The 27,410-nt window shown below is 32.2% G+C and overlaps 3 protein-coding genes across 7 annotated transcripts in view; 1 reads left to right on the top strand and 2 right to left on the bottom strand.

The window, feature by feature from the left end:
- Positions 1 to 6,829, bottom strand: part of LOC130447004 (E3 ubiquitin-protein ligase HECTD1) — a 38,462-nt gene extending 31,633 nt beyond the window's left edge. For all 4 annotated transcript variants that reach the window (XM_056783589.1, XM_056783590.1, XM_056783592.1 and 1 more), the window contains exons 1-2: positions 6,635 to 6,829; positions 6,294 to 6,355 (exon numbers count right to left, since the gene is read on the bottom strand). The gene's annotated coding sequence lies outside the window, so the exon portion shown is untranslated. The remainder of the gene's footprint in view (positions 1 to 6,293; positions 6,356 to 6,634) is intronic.
- Positions 6,830 to 7,243: 414 nt separating this feature from the next.
- Positions 7,244 to 22,313, top strand: LOC130447001 (etoposide-induced protein 2.4 homolog). 2 transcript variants are annotated; one of them, XM_056783586.1, is made up of 6 exons: positions 7,244 to 7,394; positions 7,800 to 7,990; positions 9,509 to 9,764; positions 16,993 to 17,336; positions 19,785 to 19,859; positions 22,016 to 22,313. In XM_056783586.1, exons 1-6 carry the CDS (start codon positions 7,383 to 7,385, stop codon positions 22,101 to 22,103), a joined length of 966 nt encoding a protein of 321 aa, XP_056639564.1. In that variant the 5' UTR covers positions 7,244 to 7,382; the 3' UTR covers positions 22,104 to 22,313. The 2 variants fall into 2 exon arrangements, with proteins under 2 accessions (XP_056639564.1, XP_056639565.1); XM_056783587.1 differs by lacking the exon at positions 7,244 to 7,394 and adding an exon at positions 7,626 to 7,736 and having other exon boundaries at positions 22,016 to 22,276.
- Positions 11,116 to 15,649, bottom strand: LOC130447003 (leucine-rich repeat-containing protein 15-like). The gene is made up of 2 exons (XM_056783588.1): positions 15,117 to 15,649; positions 11,116 to 11,641 (listed from the first exon to the last, which is right to left on the bottom strand). Exons 1-2 carry the CDS (start codon positions 15,622 to 15,624, stop codon positions 11,148 to 11,150), a joined length of 1,002 nt encoding a protein of 333 aa, XP_056639566.1. The 5' UTR covers positions 15,625 to 15,649; the 3' UTR covers positions 11,116 to 11,147.
- Positions 22,314 to 27,410: the final 5,097 nt, after the last annotated feature.

Here is a 27,410-nt window from a genome sequence, read left to right as displayed (position 1 = left end):
GCTCGTTGGATTGGTAGAATGGGGCAGATGATGGAGTGGCCACCTAGATCACCGGATTTAACACCCCTAGACTTCTTTTTATGGGGGTATTTAAAAACAAAAGTTTATGCTACCCAACCAGAATCTCTGGATGATTTACGAGAGAGGATAGAAAATGAATGTCGACAATTAAATCCAGCCGTATTAAGCAATGTCAGAGAGGCATTTCAAAATAGATTATACCATTGTATGGAAGTGAATGGTACTCATTTTGAACACTTATTGTAACTTCATAATAAATAGCACAGTTAAAAAGATTAAAGAGTTTGAACTGTTGTACAACCCATTTTAGTACAGGCAAATAAGGTGAAAGTAAATAATAAGTAAAATTTGTGCTCTTAAAAGAAAAATTGTTTATCTCATAAACTAACCACTTTAACCTACAAGTATTATACATTTTTGAAATCAGCTCAAAGAGGAGTATCCAAATTTTACATAAAAAATATGAAAAGTAATTTAAAAGAATAAAGGGGATGTTGCTAGGGGTGAGGGGGTGGCTTTTCCAGTATGTTTAAATAAGCCATAATGCTTGCCCCTTCCAACATAAATTGACGTGTTTTTGGATTTTTTCTAAATACCAGTATTACAAAAGTTATTAAAGGTGGATACTTTTATCTGAAAAGCACTGTATACGATTTAATATGTGAAACACAATTGTAATTTAGTAATAGTAAGAATAAATCCTAAATTAACATTTTTTATTAATACTTCCTCGTAAATGTTGATAAAGTAAAGAGAGAAATTGCTAGAAACTCGGCCACATTTGAAAAATAAAAAGTAAGTGGCTTCTGCTGCTCGTACTTTAGTTATCACTTCAAATTTATTGATTTTTAACCGTATATTTTGCATAGTAAATCAAATTTTGTGAGTACTAATTCTTCGCATCAATAAATAGTTAACGGATTAATTGAAATTAACAACTTCTAGCTATAATTAATACACCTTGATATTAAATTGGAATCTTGGTAATGGTTGGAGCCCAACGAATACTGATGGCAACTTGACAATAATTTAAAGACTAAATCACAATTAGTCCATTAAAATGATACTATTTCAGTATCCTACTTTGCGACTATTGTCCCTACAAAAAATCGCTTTGCCTACAATTTTGTCTATGACACTTTTTGCCATAAACCGCGAATTTAAAAAGTTATGAGCAAAAAAATGCAAAAATTTCGAGTCGATTTAAAATAATATAAATGTTCAGAAAAATCTGTAAGGAAAAGAAAAATAAAAAAAAATCAAATGATAACAAATATTTTGTTATTGGCACAATGTGCTGAGCATAGACGCGCTCCGGCACTTTTGGAGCGCTCTATGAGCCACAAGAATGAGTGGAATTATAAAAAACACATATAAAAAAGAAATTGTTGACAAAATTGTAGGCAAAGCGATTTGCAACAATTTATGTCTTCACGAATTTTTTGTAGGGATAATAGTTCGCGAGATATCATAAAAAATAGTTTTTCACCCCTTTATTTACGACGTTTTCTTGACTCCCCCACCCATCAAGAAAATAAAATTGTGTCCTCAGAAAAACGCAAGGTCCATTGGGACTAAATGAAAATGTATCTGAATACACTTTTAGCTTTTTTCAAAATACTAAACATAACAGAGAGAAAATTTCAAATATAACGTTTCTGCACCAAATTAATATTCTACAAATAAAAATCTAAGCCTCAAGATATATTTTGGATAATGTAAAATATAACTATCAAAAAATAGGAATTTGTTTTTTGAAAACTTCAATTTCTTCATCAAATTAACAAAATTTGAGCTTCTTAATTATGTAAGTAAAGAATTCGTCAATTCAACAATTCCAGACAAAATATGCAATGCGGTAGTGTTTTGCGACCCTAATTCAAAATAAACTAACTCTACATACAATAGTACCATGACTAATTATATTTTTTTTTAAGTGAAGGTTATCTTACTTTTGTTAGTAGGATTAATTAATAATCGAGAGGCATAGTTTTCACAAATTTGCATTTAGACTGAATCTATTATCCGCTATATAAAATGAATGCATCAAAACGTTGAAATTGTATAAAGCATTTGAAATTTCTTAAATTGAAAGAATGTTAAGCATTTGTTAGGTTTAAAATAGAATTAATTTCACTTTCTACCGCATATACAGGTGTTATAAGTCAGACAATTTTAATACAAAATTGTTGATAAACTTCCGATTTAATAAGGTAGAGTGTCCAATATTATGAAATTCAATAGGGTTCTAAAAACTATTAAAAAAATTTTGAATTTCATAACTGATGTTGAAAAATGTGAAGTTATTGTAATATAAAATAAATATACAGAGTGTATATACTTTGTTCATGATTTCAAATGGATCACCCTGTATATTTTTCGCTTTCCGAAATCCTTATTATTTTTCATCTAATGTTCCCTATACCTAAATGCCATAATTTCAAAGAAAGCTACATTGGCGTTATTTCCGCCGTAAGTTAAAATAATACATTTAGATGGCTATGACTACTATAATAATAAATTTTACGAGAGACTATGGAACTCCAGAGAATTACACCTGGGAGCGTATGAAATAGAAGACGAAGATTTCTAGCAGCTAGAGCCATTCCACATTCTGGACTTTCTAAGATCACAATAGATAAATTGTAATCACTGAGAATCCCAAGTGCCACAGTAAAAGAATGGGATGAAATAGATCCCTGGGTTACAACATCCGATACATACATTCATTATCATTTTATAAAAAAAAAACAACAATCTAAATATGTATTAACTAAAAAGATGACATTGCTGGGGTTTGTATTACAAAAAATGTTTCAAAATAACAAAATATCAAGTAATAGCAAAGCCGGTAATTTTGGACAAACCTTTTAATTCATTTAAATGCACAGGATTCGAATGAATGGATATAGAGATAGAAAAAAAAAACACAAAAGTAAGTTTTGCTTAAGTAAGGTAAAGAAAATACAAAGACTAATCAGGAAAAAGAGCATGTAAGAGAAATACGTTTTCCTTCAGACAGATATCTAATGATGTTGTAATTAGTCAGTTAAAATGCATTCTCATAAACTTATAATTCTCCAGGAATTACTGTAGTATTATACTGAAGTATAATGAACATTCTAGGAAAGAACATTCTGATGAATCTATGGATAAATCGACAAAATTAGGCATAGTACAAAATCAAGTTATAGGACAATCTTCTATCCAAAACTATGTGAAATACGATAATTAGTTTCTTAACTTTATACATGCTAATGTTGCAATTAGAGATATCTAGTTTCAATAATATGGTACTCCTCCTCATTTCAATGCCATCTTTGCAGGAAGTTGGAAAGGTAAAAAGTGATCTATTGAATGACCACGAAGAACACAGATGTTTATCTTCAAATTTTTTACCGGAAAAGCAAATACGAAATCATATCTGAAATTTGTGACATCCTATATATATTGTATATAGGAAATCGCGATATAAATATTAATTGAAAAGTCCAAGCATTAAACAAATAGTATTCAAGTTATTGAACTTTTCCAAATCACAGGCTCTCATTGTACATAGCACCACATTTGGCAATTCCTCCTCAAGAGTTTTGGGATGGAGATGGGAACAAATATTTGCTGTAGATAGGAGTATTAAGTATATAGTTCGTCCAGTCAACAAAACCAAAAAAATTGTTTGGAATCATTGTAAATCTACTTAAGTGGGTATTATAGCATGTCTCAGACTTCATTGTGAAAAGAACATAGGAAGCGCTAACTAAATGAAATTTGAGCCCTGTTAAGGTGTACAAAAAAGAAAAAAAAAATAAGCATCATTTTTAGCCTGAAGAATTTGTTTCAAAAGTTTTATGAGTTTTTCTCACTCACTACTACCCCTTTGATAAAACAAGATTGAAATTTGAAACTTGGAATATACATTTTATATATCATATATATATATATATCATAATAAATTTACAAAAAAGCAAATTTAGAAAGAATTCATAAGCGAAAGTTTTTTATGGATTCAATTGATTTTATTTATACTATACCTTTTATAAATAAATTATGGAATGCCTTAAATATTAAGAAAACATATATCAGTTGACTTGTTTATTAATACAACAGTTTATAATGGCATTGAGGTTTTAACACACACTTTTCACATAAAAACTAATTGGCATGAAAAAATAACACATATTTTTAATCTATATTGCTTATTATTTCAATTTGAATATTTGCTTAAATTGGAAAAAGGAACATCCACTGGCACTACCATTTGAGAATAGAATGATACAGATTATTCTATTTTTGACCCAATTGATATTATTAAGATTGAAATAAGCCAGGCATGAATTATTGATAAATATATATTTACATATATTCACTATAGTTAAAATTTTTAAATTTTCATGCTGCAAAGTAGTTCAAGTTTAAAGTTTTGGTTCCAAAATGATATAAAGAGTGAAATGTCGGGTCATACAAATGATATATGTAGAATAAATAATATTAGAAAAAATTGCTACTATAGATACTAATTTTTACTAATGAAATTGCTGCTTCTCTCCTCTTATTCACACAAACACACCTTCAATTTTTCAAAGAATAAAGTGAAAAAAAGAGAACAACAAATTAATATAAACCAGCACAAAAATATAAATGGAGAAAAATAATAGACGAGAAATAATAATGAAAAAAGTTTCATTACAATTAACAAAAGCTTGTCGATTGAAAGGTGGATGAAACAAGAGAAGCAGAAGGAGAGTAATGTAATAAAAAACCCAATACCAGAAAAACCAGTATAAGGAAAAAGTATCTATTAGACCAGCACAGTACATGTTTTGAGACAAAGGTCAAAAATCATAAAAAATGAGTTTTTAATTAACTTCCGAAGAATTAATTAAGATCCCAGAACAAACTACAAAAAAGGAAACTTGTAATTGGGAAAACTAGTGAATCAACACTTTACTGAACATTGGGAGTAGGGTCATGACTAAAATTATTCTGGAAAGACTTAGAGCCACTAAACGACAAATTATGAAAAAATTAAGCTGGTTTCAGAAGTGATTGCATGATTCTTTCATTGACCATATTGTAACAGAAATAATACTGGAGCAAACACAAGAACCAAATGAAGATATCTGTTTAAATTTTATAGACTTCGAAAACTAGAAGACCTTGAGTTAGAGGAACATACATGTGTATTAAGAACAAATAGAAAATAAACATAATGATTATGAAAAAAAAAGGAGATGGATATTTCGTACACCAGCAACAAATATAACCAGACAAATATTTATTCACAATTCAACTGGCAGAAGGGAAAGTGGCAGACCTGTACAAGCATGAAGAAGTATCGGGAACGAACTGCAACAGATATAATTAATATGGAAAGAGGCTACAGAAATAGCCAAAACAGAAGAAAATGGAAAGCCATTGAAATCCACATAACGACTCATGAGGATAGCAATCTCATCATCTTAAAAACTGCTGAAACAGCAACCTTTTGCTCCACTGGGAGCTATATTTTAATTATGAATTATAGAATTGTAATTAAATAGGTAGTAGAAAATATGCAAATACATAATCTGATAAATAATTCTACAGAACTAGAATTTTAATTTATCTAAACATAATTGAATGGTTTAAAAATAATAAATTACCAATTCATAAATATATATGCAACTTATGAAAAGTTTCTTTTGATGTGAAACTGTATTTTTTGTTGGATATTGTACTTCCAATAGCTTATTTGCAAGAAGTTATGTGGTTACAGTTTTTTGTTTGTGAAAAGGTATTTTTTACAATTTCAAATTCTTACTTATATGCATAATGCAAATACTTTTGTGTTCCCTTTGTGTATTTGACATTGCACAAATTTATTTGCTGTCATTTTTGTCTTTACTTTTTTCATTAAAAAAGGGATATTAAAACAAAGAATAAAATAAAACTAAGTGAATCATAAAAAAGAGCAATAAATCAGAAATAACACTTCAATACATATGGATTTATTTAATATTTCCTTATGCACTTAATGTTTCTTGGTTAAAATAACAAAGTAAACATGTTTAAGGATACATTTTATTTTTATATCTTCAATAAAAAGACAAATTAATCATGATGTTTTATAAGATAGGAACAAAATTTAATAAGTAGTTTATTATATGCATATATATGATTATGAATGTTTTTGTTAGATAAATATGTACGTAGGAGGGTGGCACTTAAAAAAATAGTAATTTTGTATAACAAAAAAATGTAATAAAAAAGTTTATTGTATGATTTGTACTTACCACTGAATGTGAAATTTCACAGCTCAGGATAGCAGTCCACGATGGTTTCGAGCACAAAGTTTCTGAAATTTCATAAAAATATTTGTAGAAGCATGTGATATACTTTAGCGAGTTGGATATCTTCTGCCATCAATTTAATCAATAAAGAGAAATAATAGAGAAAAACTAATCAATTGTTTTCTAAAGAATCTGAATGCTATCGAAAATATTGTGTAAGGAGGGAGTTTAAAAGCAATTTAATAAATGGTGACATATCTACTGACAATGAATTTGTGCCCACTTTTTCTACGCAAATAATGGAAACTTCTACAGCCAAATATGACATTGCCTAAACGACTTACCCGTCTATAACCTATTCATACACCCATATTTTGGTATTAATTGTCCAAAAGGTTATTATATTTACGTTTAATAGAGAAAATTTTCGAAAAATACACAATAAAATATTTATATGTTCACGTTCACCTGCACTGTACTTCGCATTCAGTACGTCAAGGCAAAACAGTGTTGCCATTTATTAAAAAAAATGAAGTTACGTATTTATATCTTATTTTCAATATATAAAAAGTGCTATTTTTAACATTCGATTCATACATAATCGTTTGTCTCGAAAAATTTTAGATAAAAAAATATAGCATGTTATTTTACAATGTTGTTTATATTAGCAGGAAACGATAGTAATAAATTAAACGAGAGTTTAGAAATACGCAACCCTAACCTAATAGTTGTATAATATCTTTAGATCAGAACTCAAATAATAATAGACTGAAAAATTAGAAATAAATAAATATCATTGACAATGACTCAGTAGTGTACACCAGGGTACACTATTGCACTAAATATTATGGTATCGCCACAAACCACGTTTAGCTTGAATGGCCCTGACCAATAGAAGTCCAGGAAATTGAATTGTCATCTTGTCAATGTCAAAAGAGATAATTTAAATCAGCTGTTGTTCTGTAATGAAGATTTTTTTCTGTTGTTTGATGTAGTTGTAGTAGGAACTAGATTAATAATGTTCCTTAATTTTTGTAGAATAATGATTGTATAGGAAAACTGTATTTTATAACAAAAATTTTAATTAGAAACATGGAAGTGAAAGTAAGTATATGATTATTTTATATAGAAATGATTTAAATAAATTTATTTTTACATTAAACTTTGTGAGTTGATATGAATAATTTTAAATAATACGCACTTATAAATAATAGGCGGCTTAAGCCTCGATTATACATTTTGAATTTTTTTACTTTCATCATGTCTATTATCTATTAAGTGATGTAGGTTAAAACCAAGAATAGTTCACCAACTATTCTTGGGTTAAAACCAATTTTAGATCAAATCGATCTTTTTGAATAAATACCAGAATTATTTTCTAAATTTTACTTAGAAGTATTTTACAAAAAAATAAAAGTTTATCCATTGGTAATGATCATATCTTAGGTTGGCTTTGTAATATTAATTGTTATATACTTTATTAAGCTAAATTCCATTATTTTGTTTTAGAATTTATTGTATGCAGTAGCTAAAGGTGTCTATGATAGTTTTAGAGGAATGTATGCTGTTTTATATCTAGACAAAGAAATTAATGAACGCAAAATTACCAGACAATCCCCAAATAGAATAAATTCTGTTGTAAGGCAAAAATCTATAAATAATAAAGATAGCACACCAATAAGGCAACTAAAGAAAGATGAGTAAGATAATTTATTTTAAAATTATTAACACAGTTCTGTGAAAAAAGTAATGTATTTCCATGTCTGGCATGTCCTTCCAAACTTCAATGCATCAAGTCTTTGCCTATTTGCAGTTGAAAAATTCCCATTAACCAATAAGCATTCAATATATTTTAAAAGTAGTGATTTTTAGCAACTAATTTTTTCTCTTATGCCATATGTATCAATTATTGTTTCATATTTATAGCTGTAATGGACAAATGTTTTTATAATGAACAACCAAACTTATTATAGTTTATATCTGCATAGTAAACTGTTTATTTATCTGCAGTCATATTTATGGCTATATTTTATAAATTGTCTATAGTAATTTAATTTTGTTTGTCAGGCCTTTTCAAGTCCAACTGCAGAATTGCAATTAAATTGTTTAGAATATTGGATTTCAGGTATTATATTCTGTATGGGAAAGGACTATGAGGTGTATTCATTCAATAGAATTCTGAGAAATCTTGATAATGCTTGGTGTTTCCCAAATAGTGGTTTCTATAAATTTTTACCTGCATTTTTGTAGATTTTAGGACAAATTGCTCAATTTCCTGCTTTATGTTCTCTTATTAAAAAAAATTAATGATATTCATTAATTTTAAACTACTTATTGGTTCCTGAATAACCTAAACTGATATTTCTAGGCATTTTGAAGATTTTTCTTTTTAAATTCTAGTCCACCCTGTAAGTTTTGAGAAAGGATAGTGGTGCTTCAACTTTTTTGATACAGTAATAACAAACTGAACTTGATAAAACATATATTACTTTCCCTCTCAAAAGCTTTGTGATAGTTGAAGATATTTTTAAAAAATCAAATCACTTCTCATTTTTTATCTGCTTATACCCATTGATTTCTTCAAAAATCATTTATTAGCAATCGAAAAGGTCGTTTTTGGTATCTTTGTATTATTATTTTTCACTTTTATCAATTTAAAAGTGTTTAGAAAGTAATATTGTACACTGTAAATTTTGAGAAAAATAGTGTTGCTTTAAATGTTTTGATAAAGTAATAACAAAGTGGACATGATAAAACCTAGATTACTTTCTCTCTTGAAAGTTTTGTGATAGTTGAAAATATTTTTAAAAAATTAAATCATTTCTCATTTTTTCAAACCAATTATATCCATTAGTTAATACAAGAATCAATTGTCTGTAATTGAAAAAGTTGTTCTGTATATTATTATTTTCCACTTTTTAAATATTTAAAAGTGTTGAAAAAGTTTTATTTTAAATATCCAATGCAGCATAACTGGATGATCTATTCTTTTATCTCAAAGCACGTAACTATTTAGAGAGGTACTTCTCAAGAATAAGTTTCTCGTGCTCTTATATACGCGTTTATGCGTATACTTAGAATGAAAATTATTTTTTCATGTATATATACAGTTTGTAATACTCGTAACGACATGTTTCTTTCATTTGCAAAAATATTTGATATATAAATATTTACACATTGTTAATAATGATTGTTTTGTGCTATGAATGATATTTTAGAGAATCGAAAGTAATGAAGAGAATTGTACATTGTGGGATATTGAACGGAGGAATTTTTTTATTCAGTATACTTTTATTCGAATATGGACTACTTCCTTCCATAAATTATTTATTAATAATCATATTTGGAGCTGAATCCATTATGGGAAAATTGGTGTGGTCTTGGATAGAACCGACTTTATCTTTTATCTTCAAGACTGTGTGGGTCATACCATTATTTTTATTGAGCAAAGTAGTAAATGCTCTATGGTTTCAGGTAAGTGAATTTTTTCATATACACAAGAAAACATACTTTTTTGGTGATTGTGAACAAAATTTTTTATCAAATGTGACTAATGGTATTATAAAGGGGTAAATTTGACAACTATTGTATACTGCGGTGTTTTTAGAACCATGCCTAGATCACCCATCACTACTTTGGTGTTTATAAGGTCTCAAATAATTTTTTAATAGATTGTGAAAATATTTTTTAACAAAATATGACTTTGATTAATGATTTTACCAAGAGAGTGGCAAATATTGTTTATTGGAATGATAAGACGTTTTTCAACCAATTCTGAAATCAGCAGGTCAATTTATTTACAGTGTTTTTATGTTTTTGAGTTCTATAAAGGGATGACTTGATATGCTGAAATACAGTTTCATGCTGTTTTGTCTACTGTTTGATTTGTCATATAAAAATTATTTTGGAGTGATTTTCTTAAGTTTGAATCGTTGGAGCACCTCTATAACCCCATATCATATGTACAAATCGTTTTGTAGTGGTAGTTTGATTATTTGTAGTAGAAGTCTTGACGGCTTATAGTAGGTTACATTTTGTCTTATTTTGGAATTATGATTATATATGCAGTTTTAAATATTTGTAGCCATTTGTTAAAATGAATTATAGCATTAATGATAAATGTTATAAATATTTAAAATCAAAAATAAGGCGGAGAAGGCACAAAAATACTAGGAAATGTAAATAGAGAATTTTTTTGTACAATCAACAGTCAGACCTACAAAATGACTTAATCTGATAACTTGGGGGTTACTATCCTATGTTGGTGTGATAAGATTCCATTGATTGATAGGTTCTCTCTAACTTTTTTTCGTGCTGGTTTTTCCTGATGATAGTAATCTTCCGTGTTATGTTAAGTCAGCTGGCTACTTCTGTAGTCTTCTAGAATTGTTTGGTTCAAGTAGTAGTCTTAATATGACATTTGGTTGATTTTCTACTCTGTGATGGTGCTTTGTACTGTGGATTTTGATGAGATCTTCCACAAAAGGTATCTCATCATCTTCATGCAGTATTTGGTTCAAGAAATATCAGGGTGGTAAAAATTATTTGTATCTCTATATTATGGCACTGACTCAATATGTAACAAAATAATTCAACACGAAGACTGGTGGACTATTTAACATATTGGTAAACAGTGTACTAAGATCATCATTTGATTTAAAGAAAAAGCAGAATATTGGGGTGTGACGGTTAAGGTTTTCCATATATCTATTTCAAACTGACCTCACAAGTTTGAAGTTTGCAAAGAATTGTCAGATATTTTACTGTGTAATTGTATATTTAAACAATTTCTTATTTTTTTCAAGATTCTTAATAAATAGCACTATTTGTTTGAAAGTATGTATTTATTTAATAAACTTATTCTAAGAAATTAATCGTGAATCCTGTATATTTACAAGATTCTATGAACTTTTCTACATCTTTTTGGTTCTTATCTGCAGTTCGAATACCAATATTTTCTAAATTAGAAAAAATTCGAGTCAAGTTGTTTATCGACACGCCTTCATTTATCCATTTCGTTGGTATTCCAATAAGTCTTAGTTCTTTTTGATTTTTAAAAACATTTTTATCCGGCGAAGAAACATCTAAATTCAATAGTTCAAGATTTTGTAGATTGTAGAGGTTGTTGAAGGTGTTTTCTTGGAAATTAGAAATTTTGTTGTTGCTCAAAATTAAGTGATTCAGGTTTTGTAAATCTTCAAAACTGTCCGGGCTTATTTCAGTCAAATTGTTTCCTGCCAAATTTAGGTAAGTAATTTTATTTATGCCTTCCAAGTAAGCTTTCGTTAAACATTTGATGTTTTGATTGGTAATTGTTAGATGATCTAAATTTGGTATACTCTTGAAAGCTCCTACAAAAGAAAATCATGTTTCGAACGCTTCAATTAATTGGATTTTCATAAATTTTGATATGATCAGAACAAATATTTCCTAGTAGGGTTTTTCCTTAAATCAAATATATACAGGGTTGTTGTTTTTTTGTCTTTTGAAGATGTAATCGAAGTAATAAAAGCTAAAAGGAACCCAGAGGGCACTATAGTGTAGGTGATGAGATTCAAACACAAAAAAGTGGATCATTGAGAAGACGGAGAAAGAAACTTTCTGTACAACTGATTTAAGTGCATAACATGTAGAGGAAATTTATTTTGCTGAAATGTCAGTATGTACAGTCCATTTTAGAGAGTCGCTTGTTTGAAATTTTGCAACAAATACTTTTCTTAAATAAATCACTCGTAATAACAAAGGCTTTATCGCCTGTTAATAAGAACAATATAAGAAACATCTTTACAATAAGACATCTTACATAGAACTAGGCCTGTTAATGCACATGTCGTGCGCATGAGCTCTCTCACACATACAAGAGACCATGCGTTCTCCTCACTACGATACACATGCGCACAAATATAAATGTAGTACTCTTAGTATTAGTGTGATGAATAAAGTTGGGCTAGGTCAGTGTCTAGGTTCAAAACAAATCTATTTGATTAAGAAATCTACAAGATTGAGAGGTTTTATTACTTGATAACGATGTTTAAGGTGAAAGAAATGCATCATTATCATAGAATGAAACTAAAAACAAAATTCATAAAAACTTAACCTAAAAATATTTATTTTGATTTATTGCGAAAGATAATTTGAATCACACTACAAATATTTTCACTTGGAATGTGCCTCGAAAACGATGTAACATCTCTATGACTTTAACAGTAATTCAAGTTTGTTTTCTTTGGAATTCGCATATTAAAAGAGGCAATGTAACTACACCACTAAGGGCTAATTTAACAAAAGAAGTTTAAACCTCAACGTCGTTTTTTTCACTTTTTGTATACTGACAAACTTGCCAGTTTAAACGTTACCGGCTGTCAGGGGGTAGTTTAACTTCAGTTTGCCATGAAACGATGATCCGAATCTAACTTTTTGAAATTTTTCACATTTTTACAATTTTATAAAGGGTTTATGAAGAATGATTGAAGATTTGTTCTTTATACGAGGCATATTTTTTAAGTAGGTTCCGTTTTGGAATTAAAAAAAGAAATGCAAAGATATCGCAATAATTTTATTTTTACATGAAAGCCTGTACCTTAATCTACTTTTCTACATAATTTCCGTGAATATTGTCATAACGTGGCACCAGTTTTTGAATACCCTCCTCATAAAATTCCGCCACCTGACTTGTTAACCACTGTATCACAACTGTTTTGACTTCGTTATCGTCTTGAAGACGCCGACCGCCCAGGTGTTTCTTCAAGTGCAGGAACAAATGGTAGTCGCTGGGCACCAGATCGGGGCTGTAGGGAGGATGATCTAGAGTTTCCCATTGAAAAGATTTGATGAGATCTTTGGTCCGATTAGCCACATGTGGACGGGCATTGTCATGCAGCAAAACGATACCCTTACATAAATTGCAACGTCTTCTGTTCTAGATTGCACGACGCAGATTGTTCAATGTCTCACAATAAGACGCTGCATTGATTGTCTCATTACGAGGCCGAAACTCCACTAGCAATACTCCTTTTCTGTCCCAACAAACTGTGCACATGATTTTCCGGGCAGAAATTGTTTGCTTAAACCTCACTTTTTTGGGTGATGATGAACGTCGCCATTCCATGGATTGTTGTTTCGATTCTGGTATGACGTAGGCCACCCATGTTTCGTCACCAGTAACAATTTGGTCTAAAAAATCTTCACCTTCATTGTGGTACCGCTCAAGGAAAGTCAATGCACTGCTTAAACGTTGGGTTTTGTGAAAATCCGTCAACATTTTTGGAACCCAACGTGAACACAATTTCCAGTATTTCAAGTTCTCGGTCACAATGCGAAACAAAACGCACGAGAATATTGAGGAAGTAGTCGCACAATGATGAAATTGTAAAGCGTCTGGTTTCTCTCACCTTTTCGTCCACTTTCTGCACCAAAACTTCATTGACGACCGAAGGATGCCCACTCCGTTCTTCATCATGCACATTTGTGAGGCCATCTTTAAATGTTCTCACCCATTTCCTTACCATTCCATCACTCATAATGTTTTGTCAGTAAACTTCACAGTGAATATCGATCGGTTTTACGCCTTTAGCACTAAGAAATCGTATAACAGCCCGTACTTCACAATCGGCGGGACTCACGATTGTCAGCGGTATCTTAAACACTTAGTAACAACGTACACAATGAAGAATCAGACTGTAATGGCGTCAGTGAGTAGACAAGAGATGTAGGTAACGCCGACCTTGGGGTTGCGGCGGCGGAATCGCAAAACGGTACTTACTTAAAAAATATGCCTCGTATTTGATGAACTCGACGATGAGGATGAAGAAATTATCAACATTGTCGACGCGCCGAGAAAATAAAAAGGTTATTCGTTCTAGAGGGAATCTTTAAATTACCCCACATTTTTTAAATTAATATGTTGTATTGAAAACAAACGTTTTCGTAATTTTCATCATTGAATTCTCTTTTATCTTTTCCTTCAAAGTTACTGTATCACTTTGTTAGGATTCGACTGTTTCTTTGCATGTCTTCACAGGATAACTAAAAGTACTACTTCATAGAAATTGCACGATTTTTTTGTTCTTTGTTAATTTTTTATATGGCGTTTACTTGCCGGTTTAAACGTTACCGGTGGTCTGAGGGTAGTTTAAACTCTGGTTTAACATAAAACGAAAGCTGATTGTTTTGCCTTTGGACGCTTCGGACGTGGTTCACCGGATGCAGTCCACTCAGATGATGATCGTTTTGATACCGGAGTGAAATAATGAATCCATATTTCATTTATTGTCTCATATCGATGCAAAAAATCTTATTTATTACGTGTAAACATGGCTAAACATTGCTCCGAATCATCAACACATTGTTGTTTTTGATCGACTGTGAGTAAACGCGGCACCCACTTTGAAAAAAATTTTCTAATGGTCAAATGTCTATGCGTAATTATGAATTGTGGAATTTTTTGATGTTTTCTGGAGTAACCACCTTAATTGGACGACCAGAACGGTCACCATAATCGGTGTCTGTATGACCACATTTAAATTCCGCAAACCAATAACAAATAACAATGATAAATTTACACATAAAATCGTTTTGAAAATAACAAAAGTAGCTTCACTTAAATGGCTGTCACTTTTTTCTGACTAATCGAAATGTCATGAAATTCCACACACAGTCTTTTAAAAGTTGGTACTTCATCAACGTCATAATATGGATTTGACAATGACAGCGCCATCTATGTCTCCGTCACACGACTTATTGAGTGATAGAGTAAACATTAAGTCAAAGAATTTATTTCAGTCAAACTTTTTATTTCTAAATATAAAAAGTATGCTTCATACTCACCCTTTACGACCGTTAAATTTCTGTTATCGTTTATGATGAGCGTAGTCAAATTTCGGCAACATTTTTCAAAAAATTCCTCGTCGATATTTGGAAATTCCACATTTTTTATTATATACAAAAAATTTAAACTTGTCAAATTTGGCGAAAATAATTTAATCCTCGATAACTGAATATCTATATGCTGCAATATTGGAAAATTTGTAAATACCTTATTGTCGATATCGCTTGATATATTTCTCAAAAACACTGTGGTGGTGATGTTAGTAAGTGTCTCGTTTTTTATCCCGAACGTCGTTAATTCCGAACTGTTTATCAGATTTGCACAGTGAAGACCGTACGGTTCATTCGTACATTTTGAGAAATTTGATTCAAAATTACTCAAAAAAATAATTGTTAACGAACAATATTTCAAATTCACCATCAAGATTTTTTTAAAAGTAGTCTTTATGAAATAAAACGAAGTTAATATGCATTTAGAATGATAAGTATGTTTATAGGTTTTGTGCATTCAAGTTCAAAAGTCATTGATTATTAACTAACTTTTATTTTTATATTTTACATCAAAATATTGAAGATAATCTATTTTAGCATTAATTTGATTTCTTCCTCATTTTTGTATGCACCATTTTCATATTTTTAGCGTCATTTTTTTTGATAAGTCAACTATTGGGAGTTCTAGGAGGGGCATTTTTGTCACAAGATATTTCCATTCTCTTGAGATTGTAATTTTTCTTTTTCTGAATCCTCTGACCGTTCTGATCATAGACGCAATAATATGTAGTGACGCTAGGTCTAGGATAACTTCCATTACTGCCGTTGGACCGGTCTTCATAGCCCCTGTGATGTAGCTGACTTCTAGTTTCTTTACCGTATCCAAGTGTCGTCTAGTCTACTATTGAATTTCATGTACCAGACGATTATTCCATAAGTTATTATTGACCTTATAATCCATGATGGCTGTTGTGGCTTTACTCCTCATTTAGTTAATTCTTGTTGTTATTCATGAGGATTTATTTTAACATCTTCCCATTTAGGTATTCCGGAGCTCTTAGACCATTTCTACCGAGAAGAAAATTGATAATATTGGTCCTATGAAACGGTCAGTTGATCGCGCGATATTTCATTCCTTGTAGATTGTTTGAAGAGTTGTTTTGGCTTTCCAGCCGCTCTACACCTATACCTAAAAAGATATTTTGTGCTTGATTATGTATCTCCTTGTTCTGTCTTCTCCCAAAGAACACTATTTTTGTGGATTTTTTTTGTTCCACTTTCCAAAGTAGTAGCAGATTAAGTATTCTGCTGTCTCCATGACTGGCTCGCAGAATTTGCGATGCTAATCGTCTCAAGGTGGTTTTTGATGGAGCAGACCGACCACCAGATTATCATTTCTGAATGTTATGAGAAGCACCAAAGACTTCTTGCAGACGTAGTCATGAATATTTTTTATTATTTTAGTCTTGTTTCTTCATCTATAACCATCCATACAGTTCGTTGTCGGACCAAAACATTGAGTCGTTGTCCCTTATTTGGTAGTGCAGTCTGCTTTCTAATTGCTTGTTACACCTTGTTGGTCTGGTAGTCACTTGTATTCTCTTAGCTAGTGCTTTAACAGTTTGTTTACACTCCCACGTTAGCTTGAACTTTAATAACTTTTAGTAACTTCAAAGCTGCTTGGTTGTTGGGAAGAATGTAAGTGTGTTGTTTGGCTAGTTTTGCATTCATGTTTGGTCCTCTTCTGTTTCCATACTTGATTTCTTAGTTGTTGGACTGCTTTAGCTTATACTCCATCTTGCTTTTCTGTAACATTTTTTAATTTTCGTTGTTATTAATTTGATTTTATTTCCACTATGAAATAACGAAATAACTTTTGTTTTAGGATATAGCCGATTCAGCTTACAGACATAGCAGAGGAAGACCGGTATTTTCGCAGAGCATTAGTAAAATGTTGGCCGATTCGATTTTCAGTATACTCGTCCAATTTTTATTTTTAATACAAGCTACGGCTGTGAGCTACATACCTATATATGTAGTTGGATATACTTTATCGATGGTACAGATGTGCATGTTATATTCTCTATACGCATTTGAATATAAATGGTTCAATATGGGTTGGGAATTACATACAAGATTATCCTTCATCGAAAAGCATTGGCCATATTTTATAGGATTCGGTTTACCAATGGCGGTTTTTACACAACTATCTGATTCTTGGGTAATAAGGTTAGTAGTCGATGATAATAATAAAAAAATTAGAAACGAATAATAAAATGTATTATTTCGGTCAAGATATTTATTAACTGCCCCCTTCGTGGTTCACGTGTCATATGGGCTGGGCTGCACTTTTTGCCCCCCGTTGAAAGCGAGCGCCATCTAACTGTCAGATACGACAACTGGGCGTCGGCCATATTATCGTAAACAAACCAGGGTGATAATAGCATCATACCCTTTGTTTTTAAATTCTTTCAAATATTTACTGAAAGATGGGAAACTATGCTGTAGTATTCAGTCCATTTCTGGGGAGGTGATGGAGGAAGGCCGCTTGGAGACTGGCTGCTTTTCACCTACCCAAATAAACTCCGGGTAGTAAAGACATCAAAACTAAGGGAGGAAAGCCACCAAAATTCAACTTCAGGAAGTTCTTACGTTCTTCACTGATTCATTCGTGCTTCTGCAGAGCTAAAATCTATCTTCCTTACTTCCTTGACGGGCAGGGCTTGTCATTGGATATTTCAACCATCCATTAAGTTGAGTCAAAGCCTCTGTAGCTTTAGCAGCAACTTCCAAAAGAAATATTGTTGCTGCAACATGAGAGCAGGTCTTCGACTTCCCTGCCGTGTAGTTACAGTGCCCAGTTACTACTACTATGTTGCCGGTTTTACCAGCAAGTATCCGCAGCATCAGAGAATAGTGAACCTGCAGATAAGAGTTACATTTTGATTACAGACAAACAAGAGGAAATATGAATACTATGGTGCCGCATGCACAACAAGTGGAATACAAACCTTGCCAAGCACTATCATACGTTTCCCTGGCAGCACTTCCACGTGGTTAGGTTAGAGGTGAGGAAATTGTATTTCTTGATAGCTTCGGGTAACAATCACACTCCTGAACTTCCTTCTGATGAGTCAATTTCTCATTATATACCCCCAAAAAAGCCAAACTTCATCAAACAATAATCACTAGCAATTCTCCTGTATGTCCTCTTTTCTCGAAACGCATCATCATCAACAACAACGCATCAACAACATGACCGACGCCTTGATGTCATGACTCCTCAATAGATGGCGTACTGCCGGGAGTTCGTACACCCCAAGAATGTGTTGTACTTTTCCAGGTATTGGAAATTAGCGGTGACATTTTTCTGTGAAACTCGTTTCCGTTGAAATTTTGTTGTGTATGACCTCCGGTTATACTGGAAATAAATGTAATGCCATTTTTAGAATCTGTGATGAATTTCACTGCAGCTGTATTCGAAATATGTTGTAAAATCGCAAATTTGGGGTACGTTTAAATCACGTTGCGACGATCGTCTGGACTCGAAATAACTTGATGAGTTCATTTAAAAATGGGAGGCTTAGGTGTTCAAAACATGAGAATAAATGCAAAACGGTCAGCTAAAGAAAATTTTTTAAAACTATTACAAATATGAAAAATGAAACCTTTTTGACTGTATAACTATTTATGTCGTTAGTAACTGTTTTGTATAAGAACACAGCACATCGCTATAGTGCCGTATTGAAAGCATTTTTGAAATTGAGTGATTTAGGAAAGAATCTTATCTTGGTTAGAAACGACAACTAATGTTGAATTTCTTTTACCAAGCACCTATAAGTATACCATGGCTTCGTCTTCCGGGGAAGAATTGTTGGCAATGAACAGACACTAGCCAATTGATATGGTCATCCATGCTAGAAAAAAAAAGAAGAAGAAAAGAAGACTTGAAAAATTAAAATCTAAAACATCGTTCATATTAATTTTTTTAAATGCTCCCATCTGTCTTCTGATTTTAATTGTTAACGAAGTAGTGTTTATTTCTGAACAATATTTTATTTAAATTTTATTAACGGAATTGTAACTGCCGATATAACCGGTGAGATTTGTGCACTATATAGAAGGGCACTGGCGTAGTAAACGACGTGATCCCCCCAATGTATCGGTTTGTTGTAATCCCCTGCTCCACCATCAGTTTCCAGGTCTACAGACACACTCTTGTTCATCGGTCCAATTAACTTGTTCATTGGCAAATCTGTGAGCTGGGATTAATTTGGAATCAGTAGTTGACCTTTGTGGCTCAAGGTTAGTTGCCTTGAATCTTCTTCTGACTGTCTAGCCACTCCTAGCGTTTCATCGAATTCTTGTTAGACTTGAACACTGGTGAGGGCACGATTTCTCGGCAGTGTGCTGGCAATTAATATCAGATGAGCAATTTTTTCTTCCGGAATCGCTTCTTCGATGAAAGTTGAAACAGCAGACATATTGTTGGACTATCGAGCAAGATACATTACAACATTTACTAAGAAAAATGCTATTCGATGATGAGTTTTTTTGTCATGGCGACTGCAGGGGTATTGCCTGAGTTGATTTTTTTGCTCACGAGTGTTTATAAATATTCGTTATTAATCTACAAATTTACAATTGATGAATATTAAATCAACATTTTTTTTTCAGTGGATGTGTGTTTTCACTACTGTTTCCATTTTTCATAATAAGCGGAAACGAGGCTAGTCCGGTTCTTAATTCAAGGTGAGATTTTATTTGAAAAAAATTTTTTTTTTTCGTTATTCGAGAATCTTTATTTCTCATTATCAGTGGTTTTTGCAACAATTTAAAAAAAAAACAATAAAATCATTCTTTTCAATACTTTCGTGTTGAACATGAAATGAGAAAAGTTCTTTGTTCTTTTATATAAGAATTTATTGTATACGGATGGGATGGGATCCCTGCTCCGTGAGCAAATGATTGAAAAACACAGCATTCAATTATTTTCAGGGATGTATTTGTATAAATGGCAGATTAGAACGAAACATTTATATTTTTGTCTACCCAGTAACTAATTGCTTTCATAGATTACCCTAAATTTTCCAAAACTCCGAATCTCATAAACGATTCTTAAAGTACTAACTTGTGGTAGGGGCTTAGTCCGGTCAATATAGACATTTAAACAAACAAATATTCCCGAAAAGCCAAATACTGAGAGCTGGGGTTTACCATTACAAATAAAAATTCCCACCGATCCTATTTGTGCTACAAAAATTATTTGGTATCCAAGGTCAAAATTGGAGGTTTTCTCGAAAACGATAAATTTTATCAAAAAAAAACCTCAAACCAAAGTTATAGATCTCAAAATTCTCTACAAAAATGGTCTTAATGATTTTTTTTTAAGAGTTACCATTCCTGAGATATAGCGATTCTAAGAATCACATTATACATGATATGCACACATTTCCACGCCACTTGTAAGGTAGTGTACTCTGATTGGCACTAATTGTCATGACAATTTTAGGATAATTTAAAGGAACAAGACCCGTCAAGCTCCAGATATTACCTTATTTTTGATATTGTTTTGATTTCTTTAGATATTTCAATCAGATTCATAATCTTGAATACAGTCATATCTTCTTCGTTTTCTTCCTCTTCTTCTTGCTAGATGTTCATAAATTGTTCAAATGTGACTGAGTCATTGGTTTCTTCATTAAAATCACAGGAATCTTCTTCTATTGTACTAAACTGGACATTTGAGCAAGACTGACCTTTACAATTGGTACACGCTGGAGAGCACAGCAGCCCGAGGTGGAAGTAAACGCTTTACGCCGCGTCTCTAGTTATTTCGAAATATTGCAACGTAACCGTCGTAACTGGCGTCAGCACAAAATGTACTGAACACACTAACACTCACAATTACACTTTTTGGAGCTCGTTTCGATAACCAAGTTATCGTCTTCAGAGACTGATGGTGAAAATGTCTCTGAAGATGATAACTTGAATCATTCCCATGTTATTGCGCATTATACAATAAAAGTGACAAGCAATTTTTTCCATCTTCTGTTTTTTTGATGGCAGTTTTATTATATATACTGTATGTTTGAATAGCTCTTGATTGACACGAGAATATTTAATGAATTTAGTATTGTTGTGTCTTTTAAGTGTTTCATTATCAAAATCTGGTAACATCCTTCTTTCTTCCCCTCCATAAATCATCGGAGCCTTGTTGCTTTGTGTTTTCTTCTTATGCGGTCGTTTTGTACTTCTCTTCAAGTAACACAAGCGCTGTCAAATTGTCGAATTTATATCCGTTTTATATCACAAGACTAGACGCTAACATACGGTTTGTTCAAACCCATCAAAACCGTCCTTGGTATGGTCTGCGCGAACGATTCTGTTTAGTGTTCCAACCGACTTAAGTATCGTTTGTGAACCGTTTCCGGGACGGTCTTTTCGATACTTGTTTGATAGGAAGTACTGTTACAAGAACTGCATAGCTGGCGATTTCATCATTTAAATGGTTCCAAGAACAATTTAGCAGGTTGGAACAAACCTACTGTTGCGAACGGGGCCTTGTCTTTCGCGTATGAGATGTATTGACCGCTGCCGCTGTGCGACAGACGTCGATCGGAACGTTTACGCTCAAGTCAGACGTCGCATACAGCATTTAATAGGAAACCAAGGCTTGAACATAGTAAAATACCCGTTATCGTTTAATTATACGCTTAAATGATAAAAATCAAAAATAACTTGAGCTGTTTACAAATTTTCGACGTTAGATTGGTGAAAATTGGTAACAAAATTCGTGGCAACTTTCAAAAAGTAAAATTTCGTAAACTAATGTACCGGATTAATTGAACCAAAATTCACTATATGGTTAATTAATTTTATAATCCTTATATATATTTTATTTTTAGTGATTACCCTCTGCACTTCTTCGCTCCTGTGATCGGTGTATCGAATACGTTATTTACCAAAACCATAGGAGGTACACCTAAAAAATGAGATGATCGTGGAGGCTCAATTTTATTGTATATAACAAATTTAAGGGTATATTGTGTACATTATTATACATTGTTTTTAATTATCATGACGAGCTGAGGCTCCCTTTATATTTTCTTTATTATGACTTGATATGTTTGTTAATAAAGTTTTTTTTTTATAAATATATTTCTTTACTTTATTATCTTGAATTTTGTTTGTGAAGAGTGTTGATGAAATAGCTTTGGGAGGAATATTAAACTTTGAGTTTCAGTTATTTTTGTTTGTTCCTTCTTGAGCTAAGCTCTCTATTCCAAAATGATGTTTGCAAAAGAATATGATTGTAACGTTATTCCTTATTAGGGGACTAATTTAGGCTTTGGACCACGCAAGCTGTTGTTAGTGCTGGTGTAAACAGTGTGTTCAGTATGAATATCGCCAACGTTTCCAGAAATTTCAACTTAGTTCAGCTCCATACTGGAAGGTTTTTGAACTGATAGATATTTACAACTGGACACTTTTAATCAACAATTTGTACATACTACAATGATGGTTATCCAGATCAACTATATTGTGATGGATCCCGATAATATTGTTTGTTCTACTAACCAAATTCACGTCGATTGGGGGTCCGAACTTGAACCATAGATGAACTACTGTGGCCTTTTTGTGTAAAATACCAGCAAATATAAATTTTATTCACGGCGCGTAGTTTAAATTATTTGAAGGTAGTTCATAGTTCTATATCAAAACTAATGAATTTTCAAATTTATGTTTCTGTTAATATTTCTCAAAATAGTATATTTTCAAAATATAATATCACAAAAAATGAAATTTTGTGAACTAATATGAAAATTTAGAAATTTAGTAGTTGTTAACTTGTTTCATTACACAAGTAAAATGTAGACAAAATGGTTTTTGAAAGTAATCTGATAATCCTTCAATTATAATAATCTAAACATAACGTGTGTGACTTTATTAATGAGGTAAATATAAAAATAGCTAATTAAAATTTTAAATCTTAAGTAATACCCAATTTTGCGAAATCACCGACACAATACATTATCTACTTTTGTTCAAATTCGCTATCTTGATATATAGCTAGCATATCCATCTAGGGCTCAGAACTTGAACTACAATATTGATACAATCTTGCGCCATCTGTGTGAAACATCTTTAGAATGGGTGGTTTGTGGTAGTAATCATTTTTAACAATATTTAAAAAAAGTATCTATTGTTTTTCGATATAATATACGTAGTGTTATATCGATACTTTGCGATATATCGTACAAATATTTCGATATATCGTAAGGGATTGCCGGCCATTTTAACATTTTGTTGACATAGTATTTGACAATTTTTTTGTAATATTTTTTATTAGGTGCCATGTTGAAAAAAATCGTGATTTCTAAAAAAAAACAGTGTGGGAATCCAAAGAGAAACAGTCACAAAAATAATGAAATGAATCCATCGAAATGATCTATAGGTTCGTTCAAACCCATCCAAAAACCGTCCTTGGTACGGTGACGATTCTGCGCAATAGAGTTTACGAACGATTCCTATTTGTGTTCCAACCGACTAATAGAAGTGCCTTATAGACAAATAAGATGAGGATTTATGTACCTGTCCACAACCACCAGACCTGATATGACTGTTTCAGTATCTTATTTGAGTAGATTTCTAGATAAACCAACAGTTGAAGTATGGAACGCAGCGAAAAGAATCTTACGTTATTTACAGGGAACAAAAGAACAAAAACACTACTGATGAAATTAAACTATTGGGTTATTCAGATGTTGATTGGGCAACAGATACGACTGACAGAAAGAGTGTAAGTGTTTGCATAATAGTGTATGGAATGAATCCGATATCATGGTTTTCAAAGAAGCAAAACTGTGTAGCATTATCTACGGCAGAAGTTGAATATGTGGCAGCGGCTAGTTCTGCTCAAAACCTAGTGAATATAAAGGGTATTTTGAGTGATTTTAATTATTATCGGCGCAGTTTTTTATTGTGATAATAAAAGTTCTATTTTAATGTCAAAGTCCAATGAAAATTCTAAGAGAGCTAAACACATAGATACTAAGAATCATTTTTTTTAAATACTTAGTTACGAAAAAAGAAATTGCCGTTAGTTATGTGTCAACAGAACAAAATTTAGATGATATATTAACTAAACCTTTAGTTAAGGATACTTTCATTTACTTAAGAGGAAAAGTAAGCGATCAAGTGCGGGAAAGACACTTTACGTATGAGTTAGGAACATTATTTTTTCTACGACCGTTTATACAAAAAAGTATACCAACCCATTTTTCAAAAATTATTTTATTCCAACAAACATAATAATATACATAATTTTAACTAAAAACTTCTAATTATTATAAATATTAATATTGAAAACACAATTTGTTGCATTCTGAAGACTAGTAAGAATTGCCGGTCCAGTGGAGTTATTTGGTTTCAACTGGAAGGCAGATGACGTCGGTGAGGATGGCATCGGTTGCAGGTTGCATAAAAATGACGATGACGGTGACGGCAACAGTTTTAAGTCATTTGTAGTACAGAGAATTTTATTTGATATTTTTTTCGTCTTATTCTCGGAGTCCTCCAAATAGCCCTCAGTGACAGTAGTAGACTTCCAGCCACCGAGACGCTTTAGGTTGGTTATTTCTTCGCCTTAGTCTGCTAGGAACGTTGCCGAAGAACGTCTGAAACTGTGTCCTGTATAATGTTCCGGATTAGGTAGGCGTAAATATGCAGCAATCTCTGCTGGCATCTTACCAAAAGTGTTTACGCCAACGCATTGAACTGAGCATTTTCCATTCTTATAATGAATAAAAAATCGGCGGTGTGGAGTGGTAGGTGGTCGTAAATCTTCGTACTTTCAAATAGGTTCCATCATTTATTTCTTCAGATAAAACAAATGATCTTGACGAATGATTTTTGGAATCAGAAATTTTCACAACAATTAGGTTGCCTTTATCTTGAATGTCGTCGACAGTTATATTTACAAGCTCGGATCTGCGGAGAGCGCCAACCAGTGCAAAAATGGTACTCACTTTAATCATCAGGTATACCTCATCGGGAGCTAGCATAACCCTGGATATATCTTTTTTAGTAAAAACTAAAAACTTGCGCTTTCTGTGCTCGAAAACCAATATTTTTTTGTTTAAGAAAAAACGTTAGCTTATGGAAGTTTCCTATATCCAAATTATATTTTATTTTTACTAAACTTTTTTACCATCGAACAGCGGGACCATAATGTATTAGATTTCAAAACCTTACTTAGGTCTGAAAAATACGCCAGAACTACCTCTTCCTTATAAGTTTTGGCCCTTTTCTCCTTATACCATGTAACAAAATGGTCGTATTGCTTCTCATATCTTAGTCTGGATTTGGCAGCTCGGAATTAGCTTCATTTGCAGCCTTCAGAATGGCTTCGAGAAGTTCTTCGTCGGATGAATCCATTAATATTATTGTATCGGATTCGGTTTAATGTGGTTTAATTTAGAAGAAGATTGTTCTTATTCGGTCACTTCCAAGACGTTTTAGTAACAATTACACGCTTGAGTTGTCATAGCAACTGAAATCAAACCCGGGTGGTTTGATAGTTGTTTCTCCTTTAAAGAATGTCACTTTTCCGCACTAGTGCGGGAAAGTGGGCTAAAACGATAATGATATGTAATGTAGCAAGCATATTTTTCTTTATATATTAATAAAATATTTAAACTTCAAGAAAGTAATCATCATTTCAATGCAAGCAGGCTCTTCCAAGTAATAATCAAACACTACTAGTGCTGCCCTCACAGAAAGTGTAGAAGAATTTCGTGTCTGCATTTTGTTATTACGAACAATTTAATTACAGGTATAATCATTTGATAAAAAGAATAAATGGAATTTGCTTCAAATTTCTCACGATTTATGATATATCGGTGAAAAATATCGATATTTATATCGATACTAGATAATATGATATTGGATTGATGCGATATATTGCGAACATATATCGATATTTTTAAATCAACATCGTTCCATACTTTTCAAAATTCTATATCAATTTGAAATGTTGGTAACTTCCTTTAAATAATACGCAACAGCTAGGACAATAAATATTCTTTCATGTTTGAAATACGTCATTTTTCTTTACAGTCTTGTTCCATTTTGAATCCTTCTATAATTTTGCTAAAGATATGCAACAATTTAAACATTACTTAAATCTATGTTCTACATCGTATGCAACCGAACGAACATTCCTATATTAGTAACTTGTATTTGGAGGTTTTGTTCACGTTTTGGAAACATCTGTGAGAAAATGTGTCCATAATTATTCTGAAAAGTCTTTTATTATATCGAATTCTTCTTTTAAGGACAATAGACATCATTCGGGACATGAACAACGGAAATAGCACACATGTAAGAGTAAACAACGAACTCTCCAGTAAAATGCCAGTATCAACAGGGATCAGACAAGGAGATAATCTCAGCTCAATACTCTTCAACATTATAATGGACGAAATCATAATAGAAGTCAAAACGGCAGGCAGAGGATACAGAATGGGAAAACATGAGTTTAAGATAGTTTGCTACGCTGATGACGCGGTTGTGATATCCGAAGATGAGGAAATCTGCAAAAATTGCTACACAGATTTGATACAGTTGCAGGAAAATTCAATATGATCATAATCGACACAAAAGACACAATCCTTGACAATATCGAGAGAACCAAGAAGATGCAAACTGGCAATTTATAATAAAAGTGTAGAACAGGTTATGTCTTTTAAATATTTAGGGGTTAACATCACGAGCAATAGGAACTTGAAACAAGAAGTCAAAACGCAAACAACAGCAGCATCTAGGATATCAGGATTCCTTCGAACCGTGATATGGAGGAATAAATTTTTAAGTATCGAAAGCAAAACACGGATATATAAAACTTGTGTCAGACCAGTAATGACATACGCCATAGAAACGAGAGTGGAGACTGCAACTACTAAGCGGATTCTTAGAACGACCGAGATGAAGACATTACGCTCAATCACAGGAAAAACACTAAGAGACAGAATAAGGAGCAATGAAATCAGAAGAATGTGTGGCGTTCCGGATATAGTGAGATGGGCCAGAACTAGAAGAAGAGCATGGAGAGATCATGTCAATAGAATGGACGACGACCGACTGGCAAAAATCGCAAAGGAAGAGAGACCCAATACAAGTAGACTGCCTGGAAGACCACCAAAGCGCTGGTATGAGAGTTGGTCCTCGGAGTCACAACTTAGGCTGCCTCTTTGAAAACACAAGACAAAGTCTAGTCTTAAAATAAGAAGAAGAATTCTT

The sequence above is a fragment of the Diorhabda sublineata genome, chromosome 7 (genome assembly GCF_026230105.1).
Source record: "Diorhabda sublineata isolate icDioSubl1.1 chromosome 7, icDioSubl1.1, whole genome shotgun sequence".
NCBI lineage: Eukaryota > Metazoa > Arthropoda > Insecta > Coleoptera > Chrysomelidae > Diorhabda > Diorhabda sublineata.
The sequence above is the reverse complement of the archived record's forward strand: the minus strand, read 5'-3'. Positions and strand labels throughout refer to the sequence as shown.

What these genes read in the sequence shown, in the direction of transcription:
- LOC130447001 (XM_056783586.1), top strand. An exon ending in AGGCAACTAAAGAAAGATGA is followed by an intron (nt 7,991 to 9,508) that starts GTAAGATAATTT and finishes ATGATATTTTAG; the next exon opens with AGAATCGAAAGTAATGAAGA. An exon ending in TAAATGCTCTATGGTTTCAG is followed by an intron (nt 9,765 to 16,992) that starts GTAAGTGAATTT and finishes CTTTTGTTTTAG; the next exon opens with GATATAGCCGATTCAGCTTA.
- LOC130447003 (XM_056783588.1), bottom strand. Translation starts at nt 15,624, where the DNA reads ATGCACAAAACCTATAAACATACTTATCATTCTAAATGCATATTAACT. An exon ending in AAATTTAACGGTCGTAAAGG is followed by an intron (nt 11,642 to 15,116) that starts GTGAGTATGAAG and finishes TTTCTTTTGTAG; the next exon opens with GAGCTTTCAAGAGTATACCA.